General features: G+C 47.9%; 4 protein-coding genes across 5 annotated transcripts; all 4 read right to left on the bottom strand.

Annotated features, from left to right (window-relative positions):
- Positions 1-816: 816 nt before the first annotated feature.
- On the bottom strand, positions 817-3784 carry LOC101762780. Its single transcript, XM_004976956.3, has 8 exons — positions 3429-3784; positions 3001-3173; positions 2710-2894; positions 2328-2612; positions 2195-2253; positions 2058-2094; positions 1904-1975; positions 817-1820 (listed from the first exon to the last, which is right to left on the bottom strand). Exons 1-8 carry the CDS (start codon positions 3538-3540, stop codon positions 1151-1153), a joined length of 1593 nt encoding a protein of 530 aa, XP_004977013.1. The 5' UTR covers positions 3541-3784; the 3' UTR covers positions 817-1150.
- Positions 3785-5567: 1783 nt separating this feature from the next.
- LOC101762381 lies at positions 5568-7613 on the bottom strand. The gene is made up of 5 exons (XM_004976955.3): positions 7409-7613; positions 7259-7302; positions 7050-7140; positions 6354-6415; positions 5568-6208 (listed from the first exon to the last, which is right to left on the bottom strand). Exons 1-5 carry the CDS (start codon positions 7473-7475, stop codon positions 6047-6049), a joined length of 426 nt encoding a protein of 141 aa, XP_004977012.1. The 5' UTR covers positions 7476-7613; the 3' UTR covers positions 5568-6046.
- Positions 7614-13149: 5536 nt separating this feature from the next.
- LOC101761966 (pentatricopeptide repeat-containing protein At1g80550, mitochondrial) lies at positions 13150-16108 on the bottom strand. The gene has a single exon (XM_004976954.4). It carries the CDS (start codon positions 16051-16053, stop codon positions 14716-14718), a length of 1338 nt encoding a protein of 445 aa, XP_004977011.1. The 5' UTR covers positions 16054-16108; the 3' UTR covers positions 13150-14715.
- Positions 16109-16553: 445 nt separating this feature from the next.
- Positions 16554-23491, bottom strand: LOC101761299 (probable cyclic nucleotide-gated ion channel 6). Of its 2 annotated transcripts, none has more exons than XM_004976953.3 (9): positions 23315-23491; positions 22651-22811; positions 21624-21727; positions 20496-21084; positions 19669-19881; positions 18822-19117; positions 17829-17940; positions 17516-17752; positions 16554-17423 (listed from the first exon to the last, which is right to left on the bottom strand). In XM_004976953.3, the coding sequence occupies exons 3-9, from the start codon at positions 21680-21682 to the stop codon at positions 16749-16751; spliced, it is 2181 nt and encodes a 726-aa protein (XP_004977010.1). In that variant the 5' UTR covers positions 21683-21727; positions 22651-22811; positions 23315-23491; the 3' UTR covers positions 16554-16748. The 2 variants fall into 2 exon arrangements, with proteins under 2 accessions (XP_004977010.1, XP_004977009.1); XM_004976952.2 differs by lacking the exon at positions 23315-23491 and adding an exon at positions 23027-23127.
- Positions 23492-25208: the final 1717 nt, after the last annotated feature.

Genomic DNA, 25208 nt, shown 5'->3' with positions numbered 1-25208 from the left:
GCGAGCACAGCCTTTGCACATTCTGAAGATGCAGAGCTTTGCTACTGCTACACCTTTGTGCGTGATCGCCTCGGTTTCCGGTCTGAAATTTGAATCATAGAAAGGGCATTTCCCTTTTGACCTTGCCGTTTCGTAGAACTGAAAAAGGCGAAGCTTACTCTCAAAAAAAAAAAAGAAAAACGGCGAAGCTGTGAAGGAGACGGTTAAACAAACATGCTCTCTGAAGTATGTTTGATCAAGTGGGATTCAACCTGTGTGGTCACGATCACCTAATGCTGTTGGACCAGTGAATGCTACTTGGTACAGTCTCAATTATTTAAGCGTCTGTGACACAGCAGGTCTCGCGCAAATTTCTTGCGAGATGCAACTGCAGCAGCTACCTAATGTTGTATAGCTCACTTTCATGTTTTTGTAGTACACTGGAAATTCCAAAGTGCCAACGTACGGAACTTGACAGAATGCCCCAACTACTAGAAAATGTTTAAAGCACCACAATATCTAAAAAAAAACACACGGTACTCCCTCCGTCTTTAACTATTAGTTTGTCCTGAACATTTAAAACAGAGATAGTGTTATTTTTGTTTTTGAAATATCACGAGATAACATTATTATGGAACCGAGCCTATCTTGATATGAGGTAGTTCAAGTTCTATTCAACTTGAATTTGGTTGGCAATTATCTTATTAATTAATAAAAAAAACCTAATTCATCCCGTTTCTAGAATTGATCTAACACCAGATGATTTTGGTTTTTAATTTTTGCCTGAGGCATCGTATATCATTAAGGAATCTTGTTTTTAAACGTCACGTACCATCATCGTTATTATCATCAGTAAGTTAAATGACCCAATGATTAGGCTATTCCTAGATATAATCAAAACAGAGTCCCATGGGTCCTTGATTGTTTGTCCCAGTCCTCAGTCCTCACTGCGCATAGCCTTTGAGGTCTCCAGCTCACGGGCGTCCCAACTCCCAACCCTGAACAGCCCACGTTTGTTCCTTCCCCACGCGTCGATGGCGAAGGTATTGGCATAGCCATGATACCACTCGCAGAATTACCCAAGAAAGAGCAACCATGCGTCATCTTTCGCCTTCACTTTCATATGCACAAATACCAATTGTACAGCTCAATCAGAGCCACAATCTCACAGTCACAGCTGCTTGGACATGGCGCGCCGCCGTCGCTGCCGCGTGTGCACCATCCAGAAGACGACGGAGAGCATGACGGCGCCGGAGATGATGATCAGGCCGACGTAGACGTGCCGGCTGTAGCGCTCGAGCCCGGGGCAGTTGTTGTCGCTGATGGCCGTGAACGTCTCCCGCACAAAGGAGCAGTCCTGCAGCTGCACCAGGAACGGGCCGTACTCGTACAGCCCCCGGCTGACGCTCGCCGCCGCCGTCATCTGGCCGTACGCCGCCGGCGTCACGCGCCCCGGCGTCGCGCACACCTCCGACCCCGGCGGCCCCGCCGTGGCGCACTCGAACCGCTTCCACTCCAGCGCCGCGCTCTCGAAGTCGACCTCGCCGGGCGCGCACGCGCGCGGGCTCATGTCCGGGTTGAAGGGGTTGCAGAGCACGGGCATGAGGGGCCCCGACTGGTTGAAGTAGAGCGGCTTGAGCCCCGGCGGGAAGTCCCGGTTGGAGATGTTCACGACGACGTTGTTCACGAGCGCCACCAGCTGCGCCGTCACCTCCTGGCTCCGGTACAGCGACAAGTTCGCCGTCGCCACGTCCACGCACGGGAGGATGTCGTCCAGCGCCGTGTGCGCCTGCGGGTGGGTCACCCACTCGTCCATCGCCACGCACGTGTCCCCCACCACGCTGCCATTGCCAATGCACGGCCATATTTAGCCTTTTCTCATTCTGCACCTCCCATGTCCAGGATTCAGAAGCTGCATGCTTACTTGTGCAAGAGCAGGAAGACACCGGAGCTCATGAGGGTGACGGTAAGATTGAACCATGCCAGGATCACCATTCTGCAGAGTTATGCGATGGATGTCTACTAATGAGGAAAAAAGACAGGAACAGGGCCATGAAATGAATGGTAATACTACTTACATGGAGACAAAGAACCGCAACCCCAGTATGGAGAACACTGCAAAAGAAGAAAAATGTTCAGGATTCAGATGAGGATATCAGAGAGAGGGATCCGGTAGCTGTCCGTGTCGGAATCAGGTCAGAGGCGAAATGCTTACGGAATCCGAGTAACGCAAGGCCACCCATTACAGCTGCAGTAGCCATCAACTCGTGCTCCCTAAAACCAGCAAAACGAAAAGGCACATGTTTAATAAACGCACTGCAGATCTGGTGTTAAGCAGCGGCACGCACATGTGGTTCACCACATTCTTGATCTTCCTGGAGTTCTCCAGCATCCGAGTGGAGAACTCGTTCGCCGAGGAGTTGAGCTTCTCCTCGACGACGTCGATCTTCTGCTGGACGTCGGCTGGGAGGAAGATCTGGTCGATGGTGATGCTCTTCGCCGCCGCCAAGCTTCCGGCGAAGTTCCTCAGGTTGTTCGCCGTCAGGTTGCCCTGCCCGACGACGTAGTCGACGGTCTTGATCGTGCTGTGGTGGAACAGGTCACTACCGCAGTGCAAGAGCACACACCCGGAGCTGAAATCGGCAGTTGTGGAAGGAAATCAAACGAGTACGATCGTTAGCACATACTACTGCACAATCTTTCTCTCGACGGAACAAAGGGAGTAGTCACATTGTTGCCAGGGTGAGGATGATGAGAAGCGCCAGGGAGGTGAAGTAGCAGCACGGCGAGTAGGCGTTGTCCTTGTTCCGGCAGAAGCAGCAGCAGCAGCAGGAGATGATGAGAAGCACGGCGCCGAAGCCGATGAACCACAGCACGGCGATGACGAAGAGGGGAACCGCGGTGTACGCCACGGACTGCAGAGAAGTGAGGAAGACAGGAGAGAAAGATGAGACAAAACGGAGACACTGTATAAAACGCTGAAAAATATGAGGTGGGATCATTGGATGTGATTTGACATACACCCCAGTAGTGCTGGTCGCTGATGTTCCAGCCGCCGGTGTACGCGGTGAGGTTGGCGAAGGGGTCGCTCCGGTGAGTCCTCGCCGCGGCCAAGACGAGGGAATTGTTCGCTGGAGTAGCAGCGTCGGCAAGCGATCTCCTCCATAGAGCCAGTATCCCCCTGCCTTGTTCATCTGCTCGAATTCATGGTGAGCAGGTTAGGAGCCGTGCTTATCAATTGGTCATCACAGTTCACAGTAGAAGAAAAAAAATCCCTATTTGCTTGTACAGAATAAATTAAGGTCACAAAAGAAGGGGATTTCAATTCAACAGACGCCAAAATGGGAGAATGAGTTTTGATAATTGGGATGATGATACCGGAAAAGATACATCAAGTTTATCTAGAGGCACCCAGAACGAAGGCGTGAGCGGCACAAAACATTGCGCACCTGACAAAACGCTCCTGCCCTGAAATGAACCGTGCGAAACGGAGGCGCCGGCGAGTACCAGGAGCACGACGAAACAGGCGACGCCGGCAGGCGAGGAGGACGCCGGCGCCATCCGGAGATGCCGCCCGTCTCGCCTCCCACCTTCCTGTTCAATCAGATGGCCTCGATGGACCAACGGTAGGGGTGGGAATTTTCACAGGGGATCCGGCTGATCGATTCAGACCAGAATGCTGCGCCTGGGGAATCTCACATCGTATGTTCTCTCATGTCCCCTTGGCCCGTTTCGGTGTTTGCTCCCATCTGGGAGTGCGATAATGGCGAGAGCCGGAGACGGAGGGGACGGAGGCTCCCTGACCTGCTGTCGCACCTCCAAAACAGCCATTCCAAAAATAGCCGTGGCTTGTGACTTTGTGAGTGCATTTGGAGGATTAGTGGGCCCAGTCGCTTGACCCAACACGCATAGGTAGGCCCATTTAGCCCAAGATAGAATCTCAATAAGTAAAGCCCATGATTGCCTCTAACTTGGACTAGAAACCAATGGGCTGGTACCTCACAAAAAGGCCGAAAGGCTGGGCCTTCCAGTGAATAAATACGGCTAAAAGCTTTGTTTTACCAGAAAAAACAGAGACTGCACGCCATCCTACCCGCCTATGAGCAACTAGGCCGAAGGTTAGCACAGAAAGAATATCATTCTTTTGACTTTGACTAAATGCAAGGACAAAATTTCCTGCAGAATGGAAAAATGGGTCTCCGACCTTCAGTTCTTAACTATCCAGCACTCAAAGCTGCTAAAAACTATTGAAGAAAAAAAGTAATAGGATAAAATACTCTACCAGCTCTGATCACCATACTAGTATATTCAAGGAGACAGATTGGTTTTCCAGTTCGTCCCGAGTAGTTTATATGTTGGAGAAAATCCCAACAGGAGGCTCAGAAGTCTTCTCTGATCGACTAGGATACATCTCTCTCTCTCTCTCTCTCTCTGATCGACAGGATGGGCGCGCGCTGAAGAAAAACGTATCCATCCGCCTTGTTCCGCGATGCCCGGCCGGGCCCGGCCGCTGCGCCGATCCATCTGAAGGTCAGAACGGCACGCACGAAGGCAGGCAGGCAATGATCATCGGCGTCAGGTGGTTGTCAGCGTGCAGCCATACAAAAACGCGAGCACAGAATACAGTGAAGCACTAAACAAATGCCCCCCGGTCAGAGCTCATGAATCGATCGCAATACATTCATGCGCTGCATTGCCCATTGCCCCGGGCCCTGTAGATACACGTCCCAAAGCGCGCATCATGCATACATGTGCGGCAGAGGAGTGAAGACCCCGTTCGAACACTGTAGCGATCATCAGTAAGAACCTCTGAATCTTGCTGTGGCCGGTGACAGCATCTCGGCATCCATCATGCTCTGTGCCGTTTACTTCAAATACTCGATCGGTGGTTTTCCACGGGCCTTGCGGTGCCGTAGAGTACGCAAGCGTGGCAGTTGACAAGTTAACACAAGACCGGAACGTGACGGTGGCTTACGGAGCACGTACCCGACGGCGATCGTCTCGTCAAAGGCGCAAAGCGCGCGATCAGCGAGCGCGCGCGGCGAGTTTCCGTGGGCACGGTACGCGGCGCCTCGCTATCTTGCCCGGCTTTCGCGTCGCAGCACAAGGCGCGGCTCCACCACGCCATGGCTTGCGGCCCCGCGGCCCGGCACGCCGCCGACCGCATCGCCATCGCCGGAGTGGCGCACCCACATCAAACGTATCGCCCCTGCCCCCGTGCCCGGCCCGCCCAATCGGCCTCGCCGGCCGGACCGAGAGCGACGCGGCTCGGCGGGCGCGCGACAGCAACGTGCCGTCCCCGACCCGGCGGCCATCGTTCCGTCCGTCCGTGCGCGACTCCGGCGCGCGGTACGCACGCAGCTGCGCGATCTACGGCTTAATCAACCCACCACCCGGCCGCCTAATTAATCAAGCGCAACAAGCAGCCGCATGTGACACATCCCTCCCTGTCGATCGCCGTCGTCTCACCAACCCGGCCATCTCCTGATTGGAAGCGCGCTTTTGGTTAACAATGCCATACTAACCCCACTGTCACCGGTAAATTAGCGAAATACTGATAGATTACAGCAATGGAGGGTAGTGTCAGATTAACCATGGGATCGGTGAATAACTGAATACTGAAGACGAGAAGCGGTCAAAATTAGCGCGGTGTTGTGTTACAAGTGCGGTCAGACAGGCAGGCATGTTACATTATTACATCCGCGGGGGAGAGAGAGAGAGGTGATAAAAACGCCAAGATTTGTAGTATCGTCGTCACAAAAGGTGCAGCATTTCCTGCGAAGCTGTCCAGTATCCGTGGGTCACTAGCTGTATGCACTATTCTATTTCAGCAGGGGTCGGGTCACGACTCGGGAATCAGGATCTCGCCGGAGCACTCCCTAGCCACTACTACTACGGCTAGCATGCAGCAGCTATAGAGCTAGCTAAACTAATGAACAAACAAAGCTAATAGGCCAGTCGCAAGCACCAACTAGCTAGCTATAGCTAAGCACTTGTACCGCGTGCATCACTCACGTGCTCATCTTTTCTGAACCACCAAGCGTGGCCGGCCGGCCGGCGGCGGCGCTCAGTTGTGGATGGGAGGCTTTCTCGTCGCCGGCGAGTAGTCCATGCCGGCGATGTCCATCAGGTCCGGGTACGTCTGCTGCCGCTGCCGCGCCACGCGCGGTTGGCTCGCTGCCTCGGCGTCGTCGACCGTCGTGGTGTGACCGTTTCCAGTCGAGCTGACCTGCAAATGACCACGCGGTAAATATCGTCTTCGTGCTGCATGGGAGGTGGGAAGTGCGTGCGTGCATGGTGACATGACCACTGTAAGAATATCCAGGTGGTGGTGGCTGGAAGTTAGCCAGCCTGAAAAGTGAAAACACACTGACCTGCTGGTGCTTCGCTTCTGCCGTTGCTTCAGCGTGCGCCAGCGCCTTTTTCACCTTTGCTCCTGCACCAAAGGTTACAGCAACCTGTTAGATTAGATTAAAAAGCTGGCGGTGGAAGGTAAAAGATGCGAGAAGGCTGCCTACAATAATATTTACCCTTCAACTTGTTTATTTACTACGTGCAATTGACTGCACAACGAGATGTGGAAAATGTTACTGTACTGATGCCTAGCCGGCGACTGACAAGCCGAGCTTACTATTTCTCGCATCTCCGTGCTACTAGCATCGTTAGTTTAACAGTGCAGAGAGTGGAACCGTGGGTCTCGCACGTGAATAAACGCATGCATCCGCACCGGAAATCAAGCAGCGAGAAACTTTGTGCAGACTGAAATGTGCTGAATAAACTAGATTCCAAGTACACAACAACGATGGAATGGAACAGAATAGTGCTACAGCTACCTAGCTTCCCCATTTACATTCTCCAGGCCACCAGATGAAGCATGAGAACTCAAGAGAGAAGAACTACGGCGGTAAATGCAGGTATGCTCGGACAGCTCGATCAGTGGTGATTAGGCTCATGGCCACTTGGCCCATAGTAATCCTCATGGAACCTTGGTGCCGCATGCGCACTGATCATCACCTCGCTATCCTTGGCAACAACAGTAGTAGCAGGAGTCATCTGCTTCGTTGTAGTACCTGAGCAACGCCCATCGGGAGTGCAGTGCTTCTTCACTGAGTCGTCAGCAATGGACGCTTCGCCGTCGCCGGACTTGGGATCGGCCATCTCCTGTGGATACGGATAGAACACAGACAAATAAGAACAGCAGCAAATCTAGGTCGTTGTTAATTTCATTAACGCAGGAAGAAGTGCCTATTCAATCACAGAAGCTCATGTATATACTGACCTTGCTGTTGATTGCTTCATGTAACTGCCTGTCTAGCCTGATTCCTGTGTGCAGAAATAAGAAAGAATGATCAAGATCAGTCCAGGCTACACCTCACAAGGAGCCACTAATGGAGGAGATGATGAATAGCCATGCATGAAGCAAGCGTACCATGTGCTCTTGTAGCCAGAAGTAGCAGCAGCAGAAGAGCGGCAAAGGCCACAGCACAAGTCCTCATCTCTCTGTGCTGATCAAAACAAATCGAGGAACCAGATGCGGTGGTCGTTTGTGTCCCCGCTGAATGAGAAGTAGATCGAGCAGTAGGAGTCGGGAATGGGAGCTAGGAAGCGGCAAGCCTGAGACTGCGTGACCTCAGAGACGCCTGTATATTTATACACTGCCGGCCTTGCTGATCGAGCACTGACATGTCAAACTCCCCAATTAAGGACATCTTAAAAAACAATTAGGAACGCTGGTTCGAAGCTAATTCTTTAATTTAGACCTGTATGTATGGCTGCATCTTGAGTTTTGGTTGGACTGTCACTTTTTAAGGAAGGATGTTCCCCCCAAAACTTGGTGCCTGCTTAATTTACATTATTTCTACTTGTCCTGACGCAGTTATAAAACTACACCGGAGCAGTAGGTTTGCTGCCTCTGATTACTGTTTCCAAAATCAACTGCAGGAGCTGAGTCTTAGCAGGTTTGCTACCTCTTATTACTGTTCCACTGTCTAAAGTCACCTGGAGTTTCTGAATCTTAGCAGAAGATGAGGCAGGAAGCAGGATGGTCCCTGCTAGCTGCTTGCATTGCAAGTACGGTTGGATCCAGATTTGTTACCGTAACTGATTCAGAAGCAAGTAACTGCTAGGTACATTTTGGCTTTTGGCCATTCTCTTTGGAATAAAACTTACGGCCTTCTTGAGGAAGTCACTGTTTGACTTCTACAAACAACTGCGTGAATTAATAATTAGTTTATGTGAATTAACCCTAATATATCCAGGAGCTTAGTAACACAATAAAGCTACTTACTTAACCTGCTCCAAGCATGCAATACTTTTTTTTAAGAGGAAAATTTTATGGCCCTATATAAGAACTGCAATAACGGCATTGTTGTCGGTGTATGGTACGTGCACACAGGATGGACAAACAAAAAGAATGTGAAGGGAGGGTACGTTCGTTTGAACAAATTTCGTTCCCAAGGCAAAGCTCCCGAGTTCCAACCGAGTCAATGCCGCTCATACGGCAAACATGCCATGTACCACCTGATCTTGTGGCTCTCCATCGGACCGGCACATCGCCTTGTCTCTTGGGCATGGACATGCAGGGATTAGTATACTCCCCTACTGAATGATCTGATATGACCTACACTAACCCATTTAAATTTAAAACTAAGTTAAGCCCCTGCCTCGACAGCACATCAGGAACACTAGAATATTGGGTGCATTAGATCCACACAAGATCCTCTGTGACTGGAAAAGGCCCCCAAATACCATTCTTTTGAGAAGGTCAAATTCTCTCTTAACCTTTGTATAATAGAGTGTGCTGAACTGTACCAGCCCGTACTGTGCCTATAGCTTCCCTGTTTGTACTAGCAGCTGCATGCTTTTGTAATGAACAAGAACCCTGTCCCCCTCTCCCCGCAGTGGGTGCATGTCAGTTCAGGTGCTAGTTTAACTAAAAAGATCCCTCTAAAAGAAGCTTGAACTATAACGATGCATGCGTGCATGGTAAAAGCTGGTAATATAATGCTGCAGTAAAAACAATTAAGCCGGTGGCGTTGCAGAGGTAATTGGAAGAGGAGTCTGCAGGAGTCAGGAGTGGAGTAGAAGGCGATGGAGGCCCAGGTAATTGGAAGAGAGATAGGGGGTGGCATGGCCTGGCCAGGTGGGGGCGTGGGAGTTTGGGAACGTTGGAACTTGGCCAAGGGCATGCATGTATAGGCGTATCATAGGCTCATCAATTCAAAGCTTTGCTCCTGTGTGGATCAGGATTCAGGTGGTGTCTCACTGCCCCAAGTCCAAGTGGGTGGCGAGCGATCCGTCTCGACGGCGGCTTTGACCAGATGCTGTTCAAAGCCCGGGCACGCACGCCGCGCGCGTGAGGTTACGCGCGCCCCTGTGCGCGTACAGTGCTATAGCTACCTCCCTAAACATTCCTTCCAACTATTCTAGTGTCACCTGACTGCACAAGCGTGCAAGCAAATAGTAAACTGCATGCTTCGCACTCAAATGTGACATGCTGTAAACACAAGAAACATCACATCACACAGGTACACAAATAGCCGTCGTATGTCCTTCGACCTGTCGGCAACGAGCATTGTTGAATGTTGATAGGAATTAACCATGGCTGTTGTTCAGTACCCCGAGGCCCGTACGTCCAAAGGGAACCTACACCTGGTACGTCAGGCGGCCTGTTCGCTTCAGCTTATAAGCCGGCTGAAAAACTGAAGCGGCTGATTTATTGTGAGAGGAAAATACTGTTTGGTGGCTGATAAGCCAGCTGAATAATCTGAAGCGAACAGGGCCGAGGATCGATGGTTTTTGTGTTCGTCCAGCCCATGGATCATCATACAGATTAAGCACCGATCAGCAGCGGCGCCCGGCGCAGGCGGTCAAAAAAGGCCCTGTCCGCACGAAGAGACGATCACGTCAAATAATGTTCGTCTCAACCTCAAAAGCACGTCCACGGGGGGCGACCGTGCAACGACGCGGCGCACGAAAAGGAAGGTGAAGGCCCCGCCCCCGCCCCCGCCCCCTTTCCGGGTTCCGGTGGATGCGGCGAGGCCGCTTCCGCTTTGCACTGTGCCACTTGGCTCAAGGAGCCGGGACACGTACGACGACGCGACCGATCGTGGCACGACGACGCGCGCCGCTCGCGCTCTCGCGGTTTTTGATGCGCGGCGCCCCGGATTGGACGTCTGATAGATGGCTACGAGGGGCTCGATCGATCGGCTCGTGGGGGCACCACTGGGCACCGGCCGCCGATCGTATATACTCTCCTGCGTCACTAGGCCGTAACCGTAAGCATTATCCATTCATCAGCTCAGTTTTTCTTTTTGCGGGTATCAGCTCAGGTAATAATAATACTGCAAGAAATCGATGGAGTTTAGGTTTTCTTTCAATTATATACACCTAGTCTATCTTTTCCTATATTAACGTTGACATACATAAGCTAGTAATTTACAAACATACTCCCTCGTTTCAAAAAACAAATTACTCTAGATTCAAAAATTTGTTCCATAAATATGTCATTGTTTCAGCCAATTAGCATCAAATGCAGCTAATAAACACAGGCGGGCAAGATCATTTCATATCTTTGTTAGTCTGTTCGAGATTTTTCAGGATGACTTTCTTTTTGAGGCAGAGGAAGTATATAGTAGTACTTAGGGATATTTTTTATACAATGACAAAGGTAATTTAGGGGTTATACTTTAGGTTATTCTAATACTGATCTAGGTGGGTAATTTATTAGATGATTGCTTTAAATTATTTTTATAATAGAATAGGTGGATAATCAAGATAAAGATTAGAGCTTAATTTTTATTATGTTTCTATATGTGTGTGCTTACTTTATATTAGGTTATATTAGGGGTTTACTTTAGACTATTTTTTAATGGCACACGTGACTTTTTTAGAAAATATAGACCCAATGACTACTATTATCAATGAGTATTAGAGTTCCCAAATTGATAGCCATATGTGTTTTTTTAATTTTGTGAGATTTTCTAGTATTTTTTTTCTAATCATGTGTGAGGATTAATCTAGGGACTGTAAAAGAAGTATCCAACTAGAAGTAAGATAAGATGTCATAATAATGCCTAATTGTATTGCTTCAAAAAGATTGAGGTGGTGACCATTATTTTCTGGGAAATCAAACGTAGAAATATGTATCCACATCTGAAAAAAATAATCTGCAAGAATTAGAATTTTTAGGAAATGTGGTTCTTATAATAAAATAGAATGCACAAGTACACTCACGTTTCGAACTCCAGAACTTTGTCTAGAAAAATAGGAAACGGGCCTGCCCCCCAAGTGCACGTTTAGTACCTTAGGTAATGTTAGCTGTACTGTTGTGCGCAAGACAAAACGTGCGCCGAGACGCGAAATACGCGATACGATGTCAAAGGCAATATTGGCCGCAATGCAAGGAGCCGCCGTGTGGATTAATGCAGCGGTTAGGTCGTCAATTCGAGGAGCCCAGCTGCTGTTTCCGGCAGGCCGGTACGTACGTACAACATGTCGTCGTCTCCATCACTCGCCGTGTCCACTCACGGATCACCAGATCGACCGACCGACCAATGCTGTTCAACGACCGGTGACCGGCCGGAGCTAGCCTGCTACTACAGTCGTCGCAGGCGTAGTAGGGAGCCATAAGCCGCCGCTGTCACTACGAACGCGATGCGACGGCGACGCAACTACAAACCCACGGCGATGCCCGATCGATCGATAGGTGCGAGGTCGTCGTGGATCGAACTCACCGTACCATCGTCTCCGGCCGTATCATGGTTTTGCTGGCGGTTACCTAGCTAGGGGTACGGATAGGCCTCTTTCGACCGGCGCCCCGGCTGGCTTACCGGCAGCCTCGCCACCACGGCTGCTTGTCCCGTCGACGGCCAAAAGGTACGTGTCGGGCGTCGGCCATGCCGGCCGAGCATCGTGGCCGTTCCGCGTCGCGGTCGGCGTGGGCGTCGTTGCACGCCATTGCCTGGATGAAACTGGCATGACAACGTCGTAGTTTGCTGATGTGATTGCGATCGGTAAGTGCAGTCCATCCGATTCGTGCATGGCATGATCCGATGGCCCAAATTAAACATGCGTGCGATATGATAAGTCACCGTGACGACCAAGGAGCAAGGTCGAGCGGATCATTTCAGGATCACGCAGATCCGATTCGGATACGACAACGAGAGCTCGTGGACATCTGACATCTCAGGTGACCGGCCGATCGATCTATCAATCGTTGGAGCCCGTCGCGGCCGGCGCAACGGTCGATGCCGCCGGCTGAGCGGCCGCGCGCGTTCGTTTTCCACGGCGCCACACCACGCGGTGACGCGGACTCTACCCCACCCTACCAACGGCTGCCCGCGCGCCTGCGCACGCCGCCCTGTCGTCCGGGGATGGACAACGTCGTCGTTACCGCACGGCCGCGAGCGCGATCGAGCGTCGCTGCCTGCGCGCACGCGCCGTGGTCGCGAGTGACCCCGCGGGGATCCCGTGTCGTCGACATGTCCCAGGCCGTCGGCACGGCGCCATTACTGCGTTGCCCTCCCGGCCGGATGGTCCCGCGTCGTCCCGACCTGCCGATACGGACGGCACGGACGGCTCCAGCCACGCCGCCCGGACCCCCCAAGGTGTGCTAGCTGCAGCGGCTGTGATCGGCGACCGATCGATACGCTAGCCGGAGCTCATCACCTGCGCGCGTACGTAACGTACGCGACCCGTCTCGATCTCAGGCAAGTCGTTAGGCCCCAAGGAGACAATGCGGTAGCTCCCGGTACGCGCGCCTGCAGACACACCCATGAGCGCCCTGTAGAGCCTACCGGGAGCAGGCCGTGCCTACGTGCCCGTGGCCGGAGACGGCAGGGAGGCAGCCGCTGCCGTTCTGGTGAGGCTGTCGACCGTTTGGTGGATGAGCATCAAGCAGCACGGGGGGGATGCATGGACCAACGAGTGTACGCCGGTCGAACGTCTGTCGACACCACAGAGCAGCTCCAGGCTACGAGTCCATCCGTATCGCAGAGATCCGTCCAACATGATGTTGGCGAATTGACGAACAGTTCGGTTCAGTTTTGGATTGGACATGTACCGGTGGCTACTATGCTAGAAACCAAGGACATGTACAGCTAGTCGTACATCACAGTTGAAAGGCATGGTGCCTACAGAAGAACACTTTTGTCACAAGACTGCTGGTGATGGCTTAATCCAACGCACAGGAATTTCATCAGCTAAAAACTGGACAATTCAGCTACCATGTTAAAGATTCCAGCAAAAGAAAGAAGAGGCTACAGGCTGAACGAACGCTGCAGGCTTGTAACGATGTATATCTCGCCGTGCAGGATTTTGCAGCAGAAGAAACTAAGAAAGAAAAGGATACAGGCCAAAGTAACACTGCAAGCAGCTTCAGATCCACCAACAATTCCTCCATGAAACATGATCATGCAAATTTTGTCATCTCTGTAGCATCCTCCTTACAACTTTCAGCTGATCGACCTGCAATATTAGATGAAGGGTGCTGCACAAAAACAACCGGTCAGGTCTATAATAGGTTGTGTTGATTCGACAGCAATTTCATGATCGGGAGACGCTCCATACAGTTTCCAGGTCATTCCTACAATTTAAATAATGACGATCACTGTGGCTTTGTTTGTCATTGACACTAAGGCTAGTAGCATGTAAAAATCATATTATCAAAGATCAGTCAGATCAGAAAGTGCTTAGTTGATCCGATGTTACAGCAGAAAAACTACTGGACAGCTTCAGATCCACCAACAATTCCTCCATGAAACATGAAAAACTACTGGACAGCTTCCGACAACACTGAGCAAAGTCAGCAATGCAGACTCCCAACAGCAATTCCTCTCTCTCCTACTGTGCTATTGACAGCACAATACCTCGCATGCCAATGTTCTGTTTAATGATCCGGACCACCTCCATGAAATCCAAGCTTATTTGTCTAAAAAATGTTCGCCAATTTCTTCTTTTCAAATATTCCAAAACATATATTGTCTGGATTTCTCCTCATGGGCCTGGATGTACTTCCTTCGACATGCCTGTGCCACCAGTTTCTTATATTTACCAAGGAATTACGGGCAGAAACCATCCCTGAATAAGCTGCCAATATGTTTTGAAGAGTTAGAGTTGACGATTAACTGTGATAACAAAGCTGGCAAGTTGAGTTAGCAGTTTGTGCACTGTGAAAATGTTGTACCAAAGGAGCAACCAAGTGAAGAATTTGCATTTGATCTGAACTTCTTTCCATTTTTTATCCCAATTGGCAAATGATATGCTGACTTGGCTGAATAAAAGTGTGCAGCATCCCTGTTCCATGATACACTGTCAGGCTGTTCAGTAAGTTTTTTTTTTTGATACTAGCTGTTCAGTAAGTTGAACCAGTATGGGCATAGACCATCGTTTTACAAACTCCCTGAGCTGTAGTTCGTTGCTGGGTCTTCTTAGTCCTTCAGTTCACTCATGTCAACATGGATGGGAGCCCCTTGAGCATCTCATAATCCTTTTTTTCCAGCAATCCATAGACCCCCTGCTATTTCACATATGTCCCAGGGAACAACCACATTATAACTGACAGAAATGCAATATGATCCATCCTATTAATTCAAGAAAAGTCCATGAAATCACATTACATCTCCTTCAATGCAAAGCAACATATGTTTGGGAACATGAGCATGATCACACCATTGTTTTAATCAGCTCCAGTGGTCAAATGATAACAAAGAGCTGTCCCTTTCTAGCTCTCAGAAATCAAAGCACACCGTTCAGTACATTATCACTGTCAGACTCGGCTTCTGGCAACTTAGTCCCCAGCTCTTTCCTTGGCTTGGGTGAGAGTCCCTTCGCAAGCATTTCCTCATCATACTTCCTAGCCAAATCTACCATACCTTTTTCCAGTAATGCATCAATAAGCGCATTGTATGCAAATGCATCCGGGCTAAGACCCTGCTCTTCCATTGCCTTCCACACAATGAACACTGGTCGAAGGAAACCCCATCGCCCAAACCTCTTTATGAGCATGACATATGTGTCCATCCTTGGCTGGCAACCCCTCTCAAGCATTTTCTCAAACAGTCTGAGGACCTCCTGTGGACGGCTCAAGTACTGGAAAAAGCAATGGTATGTGAGCACATTGGGTTCGCACCCAGCCTTGTGCATCTGCTGAACAAACGCATACCCTTCCTTGAACCTCCCCTCCTTGCAGAATAACTTGACAATTGCATTGAAAGTGGCAGTATTCGGCTTGCAACCAGCATCAACCATCTGTCTGTACAACCTTACAGCAGAATCGACGCTCTCCGCGAACCCAACCGCATGGATCGCCGTATTGTATGCAACGACATCAATTGGAACGCCTCTCTGCTTCATCTCCTTGAAAATTTTGAAGGCCTTCCACGGCTTGCCTGACTTAGAAAGGGCATCCATGTATATCGAGTAGGAGTGAAGATCCTTGGCAACGCCTCGGCGGTCCATGTCGAACCACAGCTGGCGGAGGCGCGCCCAGGCGCGGGTCTTAGCCCACCCGCGGAGGAGCAGGTTGTGGGTCTTCGTGCGCAGCGGGAACGGCGGCGGGTCCTTGCCGAAGCACAGGTGATCGGCCTCGTCGACGCGGCGGTTGTCGCAGAGCGCGTCGATGAGGAGGTGAAAGGAGGCCTCATCGCGGAGGCCGATGGAGGCGGCGGTGGAGTTGAACGCGCTGACGGCGTCGTCGACGAGATTTGCGGCGGCGAGGCGATTGAGGAGGGCGCGGAGCGCGGGGCGGAGGAAAGCGGGGTCCCCCCGCGCGGGGTCGTGGTGGGAGAGGAGGAGGGAGGTAGCGAGCGGAAACTCGAAGTGCTTGCCGAGGATGTCGACGGCGCGGGCGAGGGTGGCGGCGGTCGGGGGCAGGTTGGCGCCGGCGGGGGAGGCGGACCAGTGGAAGAAGTCGAGCGCGCGGCGCCAGTCGTTAACGTAGAGGGACAGCGTCTCGAGCACCGCCGTGGCATCGAGAGAGGAGGGCGGCGTGGAGGCGGCGGCGGGAGCGGGCGGGTGTAGGGTGGAGAAGGGAAGGGCGAGGCGTCGGCGGCGGCGGACGAGGAAGGGCAGCATCTCACAAGCGGGATGTGGCCACTACCCACGATGGCAGAGATGTCAGTGGCAGTCCTTTTGGGCCCAAACTGCTTGCCCGCGTTAGATCCTGTGGAGTACACCAATTTTGAGACCAACCCGATGCGAGTACGAATTTTGCTTAGAGGGTGGGCTAAAAGCCCCTGTCACATCGAATGTTTGATACTAATTAGAAGTATTAAATATAGGTTAATCACAAAACTAATTTCACAACCTCTAGGCTAAATCGCGAGACGAATCTATTAAGTCTAAGTAGTCCATGATTTGACAATATGATGCTACAGTAAACATTCGCTAATAATGGATTAATTAGGCTTAATAGATTCATCTCACGATTTAGTCTAGGGATTCTGCAGTTAGTTTTGTAATTAGCTCATGTTTAGTCCTCCTAATTAGCATCCGAATATCCGATGTGACATGGACTAAACTTTAGCTCCAGAATCCAAACACCCCCTGTTCACATGGAAGGAAAGCAAAAGATGAGATCACTTGACACAGATGATAACTGGCTATAGCTGGCAACGTTGGGGTTCCAGTAAGTCAAAAATTATACATTTGCATTTCTCTAGAGGTCAAACAAGATATGGTCCTCCGTTATGTTCTGTGTTTAAAATTTTGTACACAATCTATAGACACCATAGAGTACAATTACGACCGAGTTCAGTGTGATTGCTTCATTAGTCAGCATCGTCGACACCAAAATCTGGTTCTGGGGGCTTTGGTAGCCTGACAATTGCGGGGACAGCCTTGCTTCTTAATCTGTGAACCCCTCGCATCGCGTTAGCCGCGAAACGAGAAGCGTAGATAGTCGCCCCGAGGCTAGGGTGGCTGCTACTTGGCCGGCTTGCTGCCTCTTCTTCCTTGCGTCGCTGCTCCGCCATCTTCCTTTTGTAATAGCGGCGCCATGCCGCTTGAATGAAACAGGCCCCCCAAGTCCTCCATTGCTGGGAATAGAATCTGAATGTGTGCTGAACTTGCCTACTGTGCAGCCTCCTGAACTGACTGGCCACGAATTTCAGCTCCTCGGCGCACAAGGCAAATGCCTCAACCTCAGTGAGTGCCTTGACGGTCCTGCTGGAAGCTGGGAAATTAGCGCCCGACTTGGGGTCCAATGCCCAGGTGAGTAACTCATCACCACAGAAAGAGCCTTCCTTTAGCTGGACCTTGTTAAAGAATCCACTTCGTCCACCATCAGTGGTTACACTCTCCAAACAACCATGGAGAATAAAATGCATCTCATCCACTGGATCACCTTCTCTCAAAATGTATTCATTTTCTGTGTACAAGGCAGGTCTTAACCGCTCACATATTGCATCCAACAATCGTTCATCCAAATTCTCAAACAAATGTACCTATCAGCAGCAAATATAAAAAATGAAAACAGAAATAAAAGGAAAAAACCTGAAGAAAGCAGAAAACGATAGGTTCAGCAGCAATAACTGACCCTTTTCACTAATCCCAAACAGAGATGACGTTTGATATCCCTCCTGAGATCTTTTGGAAGAGTTTGAACCAAACTTTCTTCATCTACTCCCCTGGTTTCCAACCACCGATAACGTTCATACCGCCTCACTCGGTGTCTGATCTCTGGTGGCAGTGAACGGTGATGCATCCACTGCTCAGCATCACGTTTCTTAACTCTCATCTCTTCAAGGCGTATAGCAACTGATTGTAGGTAACTCTGTAGAATTTCAACTCATAATCAAGCAAATAAAGAGGAAAGGCTCAACAGAATAAACGGGGAAAAATCACTCTACCTGCATGTTACCAATGAGGAGAGCAAAAAGAATTAATCCAAGAACACATATTGCAATAGAGAATAGCACTTCTCCAGGGTATGTGCTTGTCACAAGCCCTTGACCAAGTGTACTGTTAAATGGAAATGGAAATTAGGATAGCAGGCATAATGGCTAACTAGAATTCACATTTCAGCAAAATGAAGCACAAACTTCCAATCCACGGATAGGACCTAGATGCCAAGATCTCGACCTAAGCAAGTAAGCAGGGGAGGTGCAAACTGATCAGTTTCTCATTCTCTCATGGATTGCCTATTCATCTTTTGTTCGCTTCATCTTTCATAAGCGTTAATACTACCATTCTGTCTTGACACAGACAATACAAACACCAGTGTTCCAGCTATTACGGTAGGTCCCACTACAAATGAGGAAAACAAGGAACCAGCTGGTTACTTTGGTTTTTGTGAACCAGACATCCTGCACAGGATTAGCCAACAGATAGAACAGAGGACAGCTTGAAATGCAGTAGGTTGCCAGGACAGCGCATCAGTGTATTTTTATTACTAAAATTAGCTCGACGATTATAATGCCCAGCATTACATATACATCTCATATTGGGCAAATTTTAGTTAGAAAACCAAATTATACTAATAGTTCGATTCAGATGTTCAAACGTATATCTACAGATGTCGTCAGCAATTTGGCTCCAACCCATGCGGTTCCTAATATCTTCTAAATAGAACCAAAATCACCTTTATGCGCTTTGAAGCTGCACAAAATAGTCTATACTGGTTTAAGAAAAATGTCGCATAGAACACAGTGGTGTTACCTATATAGATTTTTTTCAGAAACGGGTGAGCAGAATTTAGCATGCACTTAGGAACAAATGAAAAGCCACTTGTATTACTACCAAACTGCAGTCATTTTCTGGACATCGCTGAGCTTCAGAATTATCCGAACACATTTAAATTCTGCATCATGAGAATCTCTCAAACAACAGTGACTAGGGAGTACCTTAGATTTTGCAATCCCCACCAGAAGCAATAGCATAACTTTGAGATAAAGTTTCCTGGACCAAGTATTCCAGACACCAGTGCTTGCTGATAGATGCCAAAGTTGAAAGGATTATTAACAGTACCATTACACTGGTTGAATACTTGGGTACTACTAAACCAACTGCCATAGTTGCCATTATGATTAGCACTGCAATACAAGTAGTTGCTATCACATCCATCCTTGAGATGACAGTATGAATGCCAGCAGTCATCTTCACGCTCAATGGTTAAAAAGTACCACAAAGTACCGACATTCTGCAACAAACAAAAAAACACATATATAACTAATAAGGGAATATGTAGACACCTAAGGAAAATTATGGTCAACAAATAATGCTGACAAATGAATTCTCTTTCTGCAGAAGATAACATCAGCATGAGTTGTCGGAAATACGATTGCCGACAGAAACTAACGGGAGACAACCTCGATGGACACTGCTGGCAGTGAGTATTCCTTTTACATGATGCAGACAACAATGATAGGTGGAAAGAATATCATCAAAGGTCAACAAAGGAAAACCTTCAAGTAGAAGTTCAAAAATTAAATACATGAAGATGCTGATGATGCCTAAAATGCATGCTTAATATTCATTTTACCTCTAGAAAACTAACATGATGGGTGAAGAGTTTAAACAGTTTACGTTGGATTATATAACACAAACACGTTTTATAAAGATTAAAAAGTTATCAGTTTGAGGATCTCAGGTAAGATCTCACAAGATCAACGCCATTAATGCTGCAAGCTTCTGATGAGTAACAAACAATAGAACAATATGCGGTAATGCATAGCACAGGGAAACACTTACATGACCAGCCAGCATAAACCATAGAAGATAGTAAGCAGCACCAGCCCAAGCAGTTTCAATAAAAACACCAGCTGTCCTTTTCAGATCTGTAGTCACAGGGAAAATCCGTAACAACCTTGGAATATATTGGACCAAGACAACCCACACCAATGCATTTTTTGTAGTCAGTACATCTGGACCATCTGAAATGTGGAGATATCTCCAAACAACAATCTGCAAATGACCAACAAGATAGTTACAAGTAAACTGGTGAAATGCTTAAAACATGCATATTTCAGAATATGAATGGCTTTATGCTAGTAATAAATGCTTGTTGTGTGTTAGTGAAGTGATATTATTTAATATAAAGGTGCACAGATATGCAATGTTCTTTGTTGTCAAAGAGCAATGGAAACTAAGGAGATCAAAACTTGATTTGTTCAGTTCTAGTAAAGTGTTCATTTGGCGTCCACATTTGGATGATTGGATCATGGCGATTATGGTTGAAATAGATAGGAGTAGTGTTAACTGTAAGGACAGGGTTTGCTAGATTCCCATTCATATATAGAAGATTATGATCCTGCCTATCTCCAGAATATAAGAATTTAATTTATTTCAGGAGGACCTGAACCGCCATAGCAAAATGGCAGGCCGCCTAACTAAGAAACTGCAGGGTAGAATTGAAAAGGATATATCTGTCATCTTGGGTGGTAAAAATCTGTAATAATCTAACAATATTTATTTCTAAGGTAACTAAATTGAACCAGCAAACAAATGAAAACACCCTACTATACATCCATTGAACAATTAATAGCACATTGTTTGACACAAAGAATGAAGGGTTGTACCTGTGGAAGTGGTAGCAACGCAAATAAGTCCATTATGAAGTAACTTTTAATGTACCGCATAGCAATTGGCACTGGATCAATCACAAGCTCACCAGTTCCAAATACTCGAGAAGATGGAGCAACATAAGCAGTGCGGAATTGAAGAATTATGCGTATAAAATAGATAGAATCAATAACTGTCCGTATTATTGTTGATGCCACTGCCAATGTTTTATCTATACCAATGCAGGTTGGTTTGCCATCTTTGGTGATGTTGATGATGGGTAGGAAGAAGAAAAGTGGATCCACCGCAACAGCAATAATACAGGACGAGAAAAAAACCCAATTCATCCGAAAAAGAAGTTTGTCCTGGGGATCAAATATAGTCTTCTTAAATGATTTAAGATCTTCCGCAAATGCGGTCTTAGGAGCACCAGATGTAAGCGATTGTCTAAGTGACTTGAGTCTTCCAGAGCCCTTTCTGACACCTGACAAGAAAGATCTTAGTGCATTAAATGAACCATAGCCAAACCCAGGCATGCTGAACCTCAAGGCACTTCCACCTCCCACTTCAGAAGGTACAGATGACCTCGGGCTTGACTCCTCCAGCCTAAAAAACCATGGTCATACAACTCAAATTCAAATATTGAATACAAAGGTCTTAATTGCAAAGAAAAAAACACAAAGAACATATAGATTGTTTGCAACAGAAAAATTCAAGTTTATAATACTTGAAAGGAACATTTAGTTTTAAACTCACATAAGGCAACTTCTACATATCATACCAAAATTATTAGCACTAAAGAGGCAAAGACCTGTTTAAATTAACAAGAGTGCTACAACAAATGCCAGGTTTCTAGGGTACCACGAAACTAAAACAGTGGACAATTTTGTACTTGTTGGAGTTCAAGAGTAATTTCTTTCATTCTTACAGCTTTTGCCTATAAAATAGTGAGTAAACCATGGGAAAAACAACTCATGAATATTGCTGCTGACATGAAATGTACAGAAATATAAACTGTTTCAGCAATAGGATTTTCATTATACAAAGGAATAGGACAATGCTGAATGCAAAGTGCGGATAGGCCAGAGCGTATTGAAATAGATGTGCAAGCATTGTAGAAATATCCTTAGGATAAATAGACCAACCTAATGAACCTTTCCCTGTGTCCATCCATGTATTGAGCTTTCTGAGCACCGTCAAACATTCTTACCAAAGTTCGAAGTACAACGGAATATGCAGTGGCATTCACCTTAATACGATCAATGAAACAGTTAGTTGCACATACAGAAGGGACGGAATTCTATGAAGTACAAATCAAGGAACTGAGATAGTAACTCTAACACACTGGTAGAGTGAAGTAGAGTGGATATAATAATGTTAAAAAAATCAACTGGCGTACAAATAATAGATATAACCTTTTAGATACGAAACCACGGGATAGTTTGATTATGCATTGCCAAGAGGTATTATGTTAAAAAAAAATAGTGTTCCTTTCACAATTCATAAGATAATGACAGTGGCATTTTTCTGTTCTATTTAGCTTTTAACTTGGAGCGGAAGATTAAAGTATATGAGATAGAAATCCTAAGGCAATTTCAAGGATCACTTAATGGCAAAATGCATGGAATATATATTCTAAACTAAAGCATTTTTTAAATTACCGAACCAGGCAGTATGAGCAATATGCTTGTACTTAACACCAAACATTCATATTAACAGGTTGTGTACCACCATCTACCACAGGTCAAAGGGCACAAGATTAAAAAATATATATACATCTGACACACTTGGAGTACCTTTATGCTCAAATGAATGGAAGCACCTAGATTTCTGATCAAAAGAGATCCTACTCCTTACACAACCAATAGTGATGTATTGCGATGAAAAACACATGTGTGGAACTCACATTTCCATCATACGCATTCCAGTGTTCTTGTTTATAAACAAGGCTCACCATATTGATACAAGCTAAATGAAAATGAAACAACAAGCGTCTTTCCATCCTAATTCATCCCATGATCCTACTAAAACTAGAGACACAGATCCAAAGTCAAGCATTCAAAAAGCACGTAACATAGGGGTTCAATGGATTTTGGAACTACATGGATGGTTAAAATTAATAGCAAAGAACATTTGATTATGTTGCACAGGTAGAGGTGTAGAGCAGCATACCTCTATCTCAAAGTAGGTGCCAAGCTAATGCGAAGGGCACCAGTCAGCATCTACAGCTTTAAGGAGCCCCAAACTGTCGATCAAACCATTATGCAAGGAACCTATATGATTTCCACTCTTATCTGATGTTCCAAGAAGCCACCCTGCACGCCAGAAATGCCCTGATCCAATTGACCAGTAGGCTTAATCAATACACACAAAAGCAGCATATCACCACAGAAACAAAGCATAGGCATACAGAAATGGCAATCAGGCATCATACAGGCAGACTAGTTAGTTCAGGAAACGCTGCCATCATGCATAAGACCCCAAAAATAGAACTCTGAAGCAGCCAGCTGTAAGAAAGAGACAGTAAAGCTAAGGATAAGCTCCGCACCAGCAGTACAGGACTCCAGGGGACTCGCCACTGTTCCACTTCCACAATTTGGGGTGCCCCACCAATAGACGGCACAGGGCCACGCCTCCGTTTCCCCGAGACTAGCAACAGCGGTAGCAGGTGAACTGCCGGAATCGCCTTCCTCGCAGGCTAATCTAGATCTACTTGTTTATCGAGAGGGCACGGATCATAGCTCCCGGAATCGAAAGGACGGTTTCAAGACAAACTACGCGCGGTGAAAGGGATCCGAAAAGGTATTTTGAGGAATCGAGAGGGTTGGCCGCTTACCTGGGCGGCGGCGGCGGCAGCAGCGTCGGCGTGCGGATTCGAGCTTATAGAGGGAGGTGTTGGCGCCCAGCTCGCGGGCGGTGCGCCGCTGGAAGTCCGGGGTTGGGGCCGCGAGCGGACGAGAGGGGAAAAAGCACGGGGCGGGGAGCGGGGGAGGGATGAAGGCGAGGCGAGAGACGGTCAACGAGGCCTCTCCCAGTCTTCTTCGGTTACTCCGACCGTGAACGACGCGGGGGCGGGGCCCCCTTGGCGCGGCTGGCGGCGCACGTTGACGCTTGGGCTGGATGGGCTGCCTGATAGCGCCTTTTTGTCTCTGAATCGAAGTCGATGATGCTTGAGGCCCACTAGTGTGTGCAAGTGCATTAATCACTTTTCATCTCAACGTTAATATACACTTAAAATGATATAGCACTCGCTTTCAAAAAAAAATGATATAGCACTCGGTATTTTGCATCCAGGGTAAACAACTAACATCCACCGAATTCACGAAACTTGTTTTGGTGTAAATATTCAGCTTTGGAATTGGAAATTGGTATTGGCTAACTCTAATACCTGTTGTTTTGATGGTTTGGAATACGGAATTGAAAATCAAGCTCAATGCCAACAGGTATTCACCGCACCTACGGCCCCTCACCTCAATACCGAGCCCCGCCCCTCCATTTTATGTTGAATTCGCCTTCCCTTTGAAAAAAGAAGCCCGTGTCTCCTTCGCTCTCCCAACGCAGCCGTTGTCGTCGTCGTGTCTCCCTCCATGGCCACATGTACTTCGCCCTCTTCCCTTCTTCGTCCCTCACGTTCCTCTCTTCTTCCTTGCCATGACCGCCCTTCTCTTCTTCCTTGCCGCCGGCCCTCTCTCTTCTTTCGCGTCACCGGCCCTTCTCTTCTTCCTTGCGCGGATCCGATAGGGGCACCGCCATTCTCCTCATCCATCTCCATAGGTGGCGATTCTTGGTGGTGGTGGCCATGGAAGCCTCTGTCTTCGTGGTGTGGCTTCCCCTTTGCTCCATGGGAGGCGGATTTAAGGCATTGGGCTATGGAGCTTAGCTATTTAGGTCGTGTCGCTCTTCTCTCCATGCTGCTTCACAAGCTGGATCTCGTCAACGGGTGCCACCGGCATGGTGATGAGGTGGGTGGCAGGCCGGAGGAGAACCTCATGCACTTGGAGCAATGGTCATCGGGCATGGTGGAAGAGGGCAGAGCAAATACCAATTTCATGCTTTTGTACATCCAAACATGTATTGAATTGGACTGCTTCCTATGATTCCAAAAGCCAATCCAATTACATCCAAACAACAGAATTTGAATCGCATCACATTTCAATATCATGGCTGATTTGATATTGAACCTATTTCAATTCCGTATCCTCTAATATCGACATACAGATGCAGCCAAGGGAATTTAAACTCCCACTACAAGAATCTACATCTTTCCCGACAGTTTTTTGTTTTTTGAAGTGGTCGATAGTTGTTAGCTCTATTAGTATTATTTTTCTAAGTGGCTGACAGGGTTTGTTCCCTACAGTTTTTGCAATTGCCTACAGTGTAATCCCTCACAAACTCATCACCCACAGTTCCAGTAGCTAGTGAATCAAATGTACTATCACTGTTGGCCAGTTATGCAAAGGCACTGTTGGGTAAAACTACCGGTCTTGTAGTGTCCATTATCAAAACACTTACGAAAATAAGTCCATTTTAGCCACGAGCTGCATCCTGCATGCATCTCCCTTGCGCATGGCTGGACAACAAACGTTTCATGCACGCAGTCAGTTAATCTCTCTAGGAAATCAGCATTGGCGAGTTGCATTTTTCTTTTCCTGAACGAGCGGCACCAGAACGAACGAGTTGAACTGTCGTTGCTTTGGATACGTGTATGCATTAATTTTCAAAGAACAACG

This window comes from Setaria italica, chromosome VII, assembly GCF_000263155.2.
Source record: "Setaria italica strain Yugu1 chromosome VII, Setaria_italica_v2.0, whole genome shotgun sequence".
NCBI classification, from domain to species: domain Eukaryota; kingdom Viridiplantae; phylum Streptophyta; class Magnoliopsida; order Poales; family Poaceae; genus Setaria; species Setaria italica.
The sequence above is the reverse complement of the archived record's forward strand: the minus strand, read 5'-3'. Positions and strand labels throughout refer to the sequence as shown.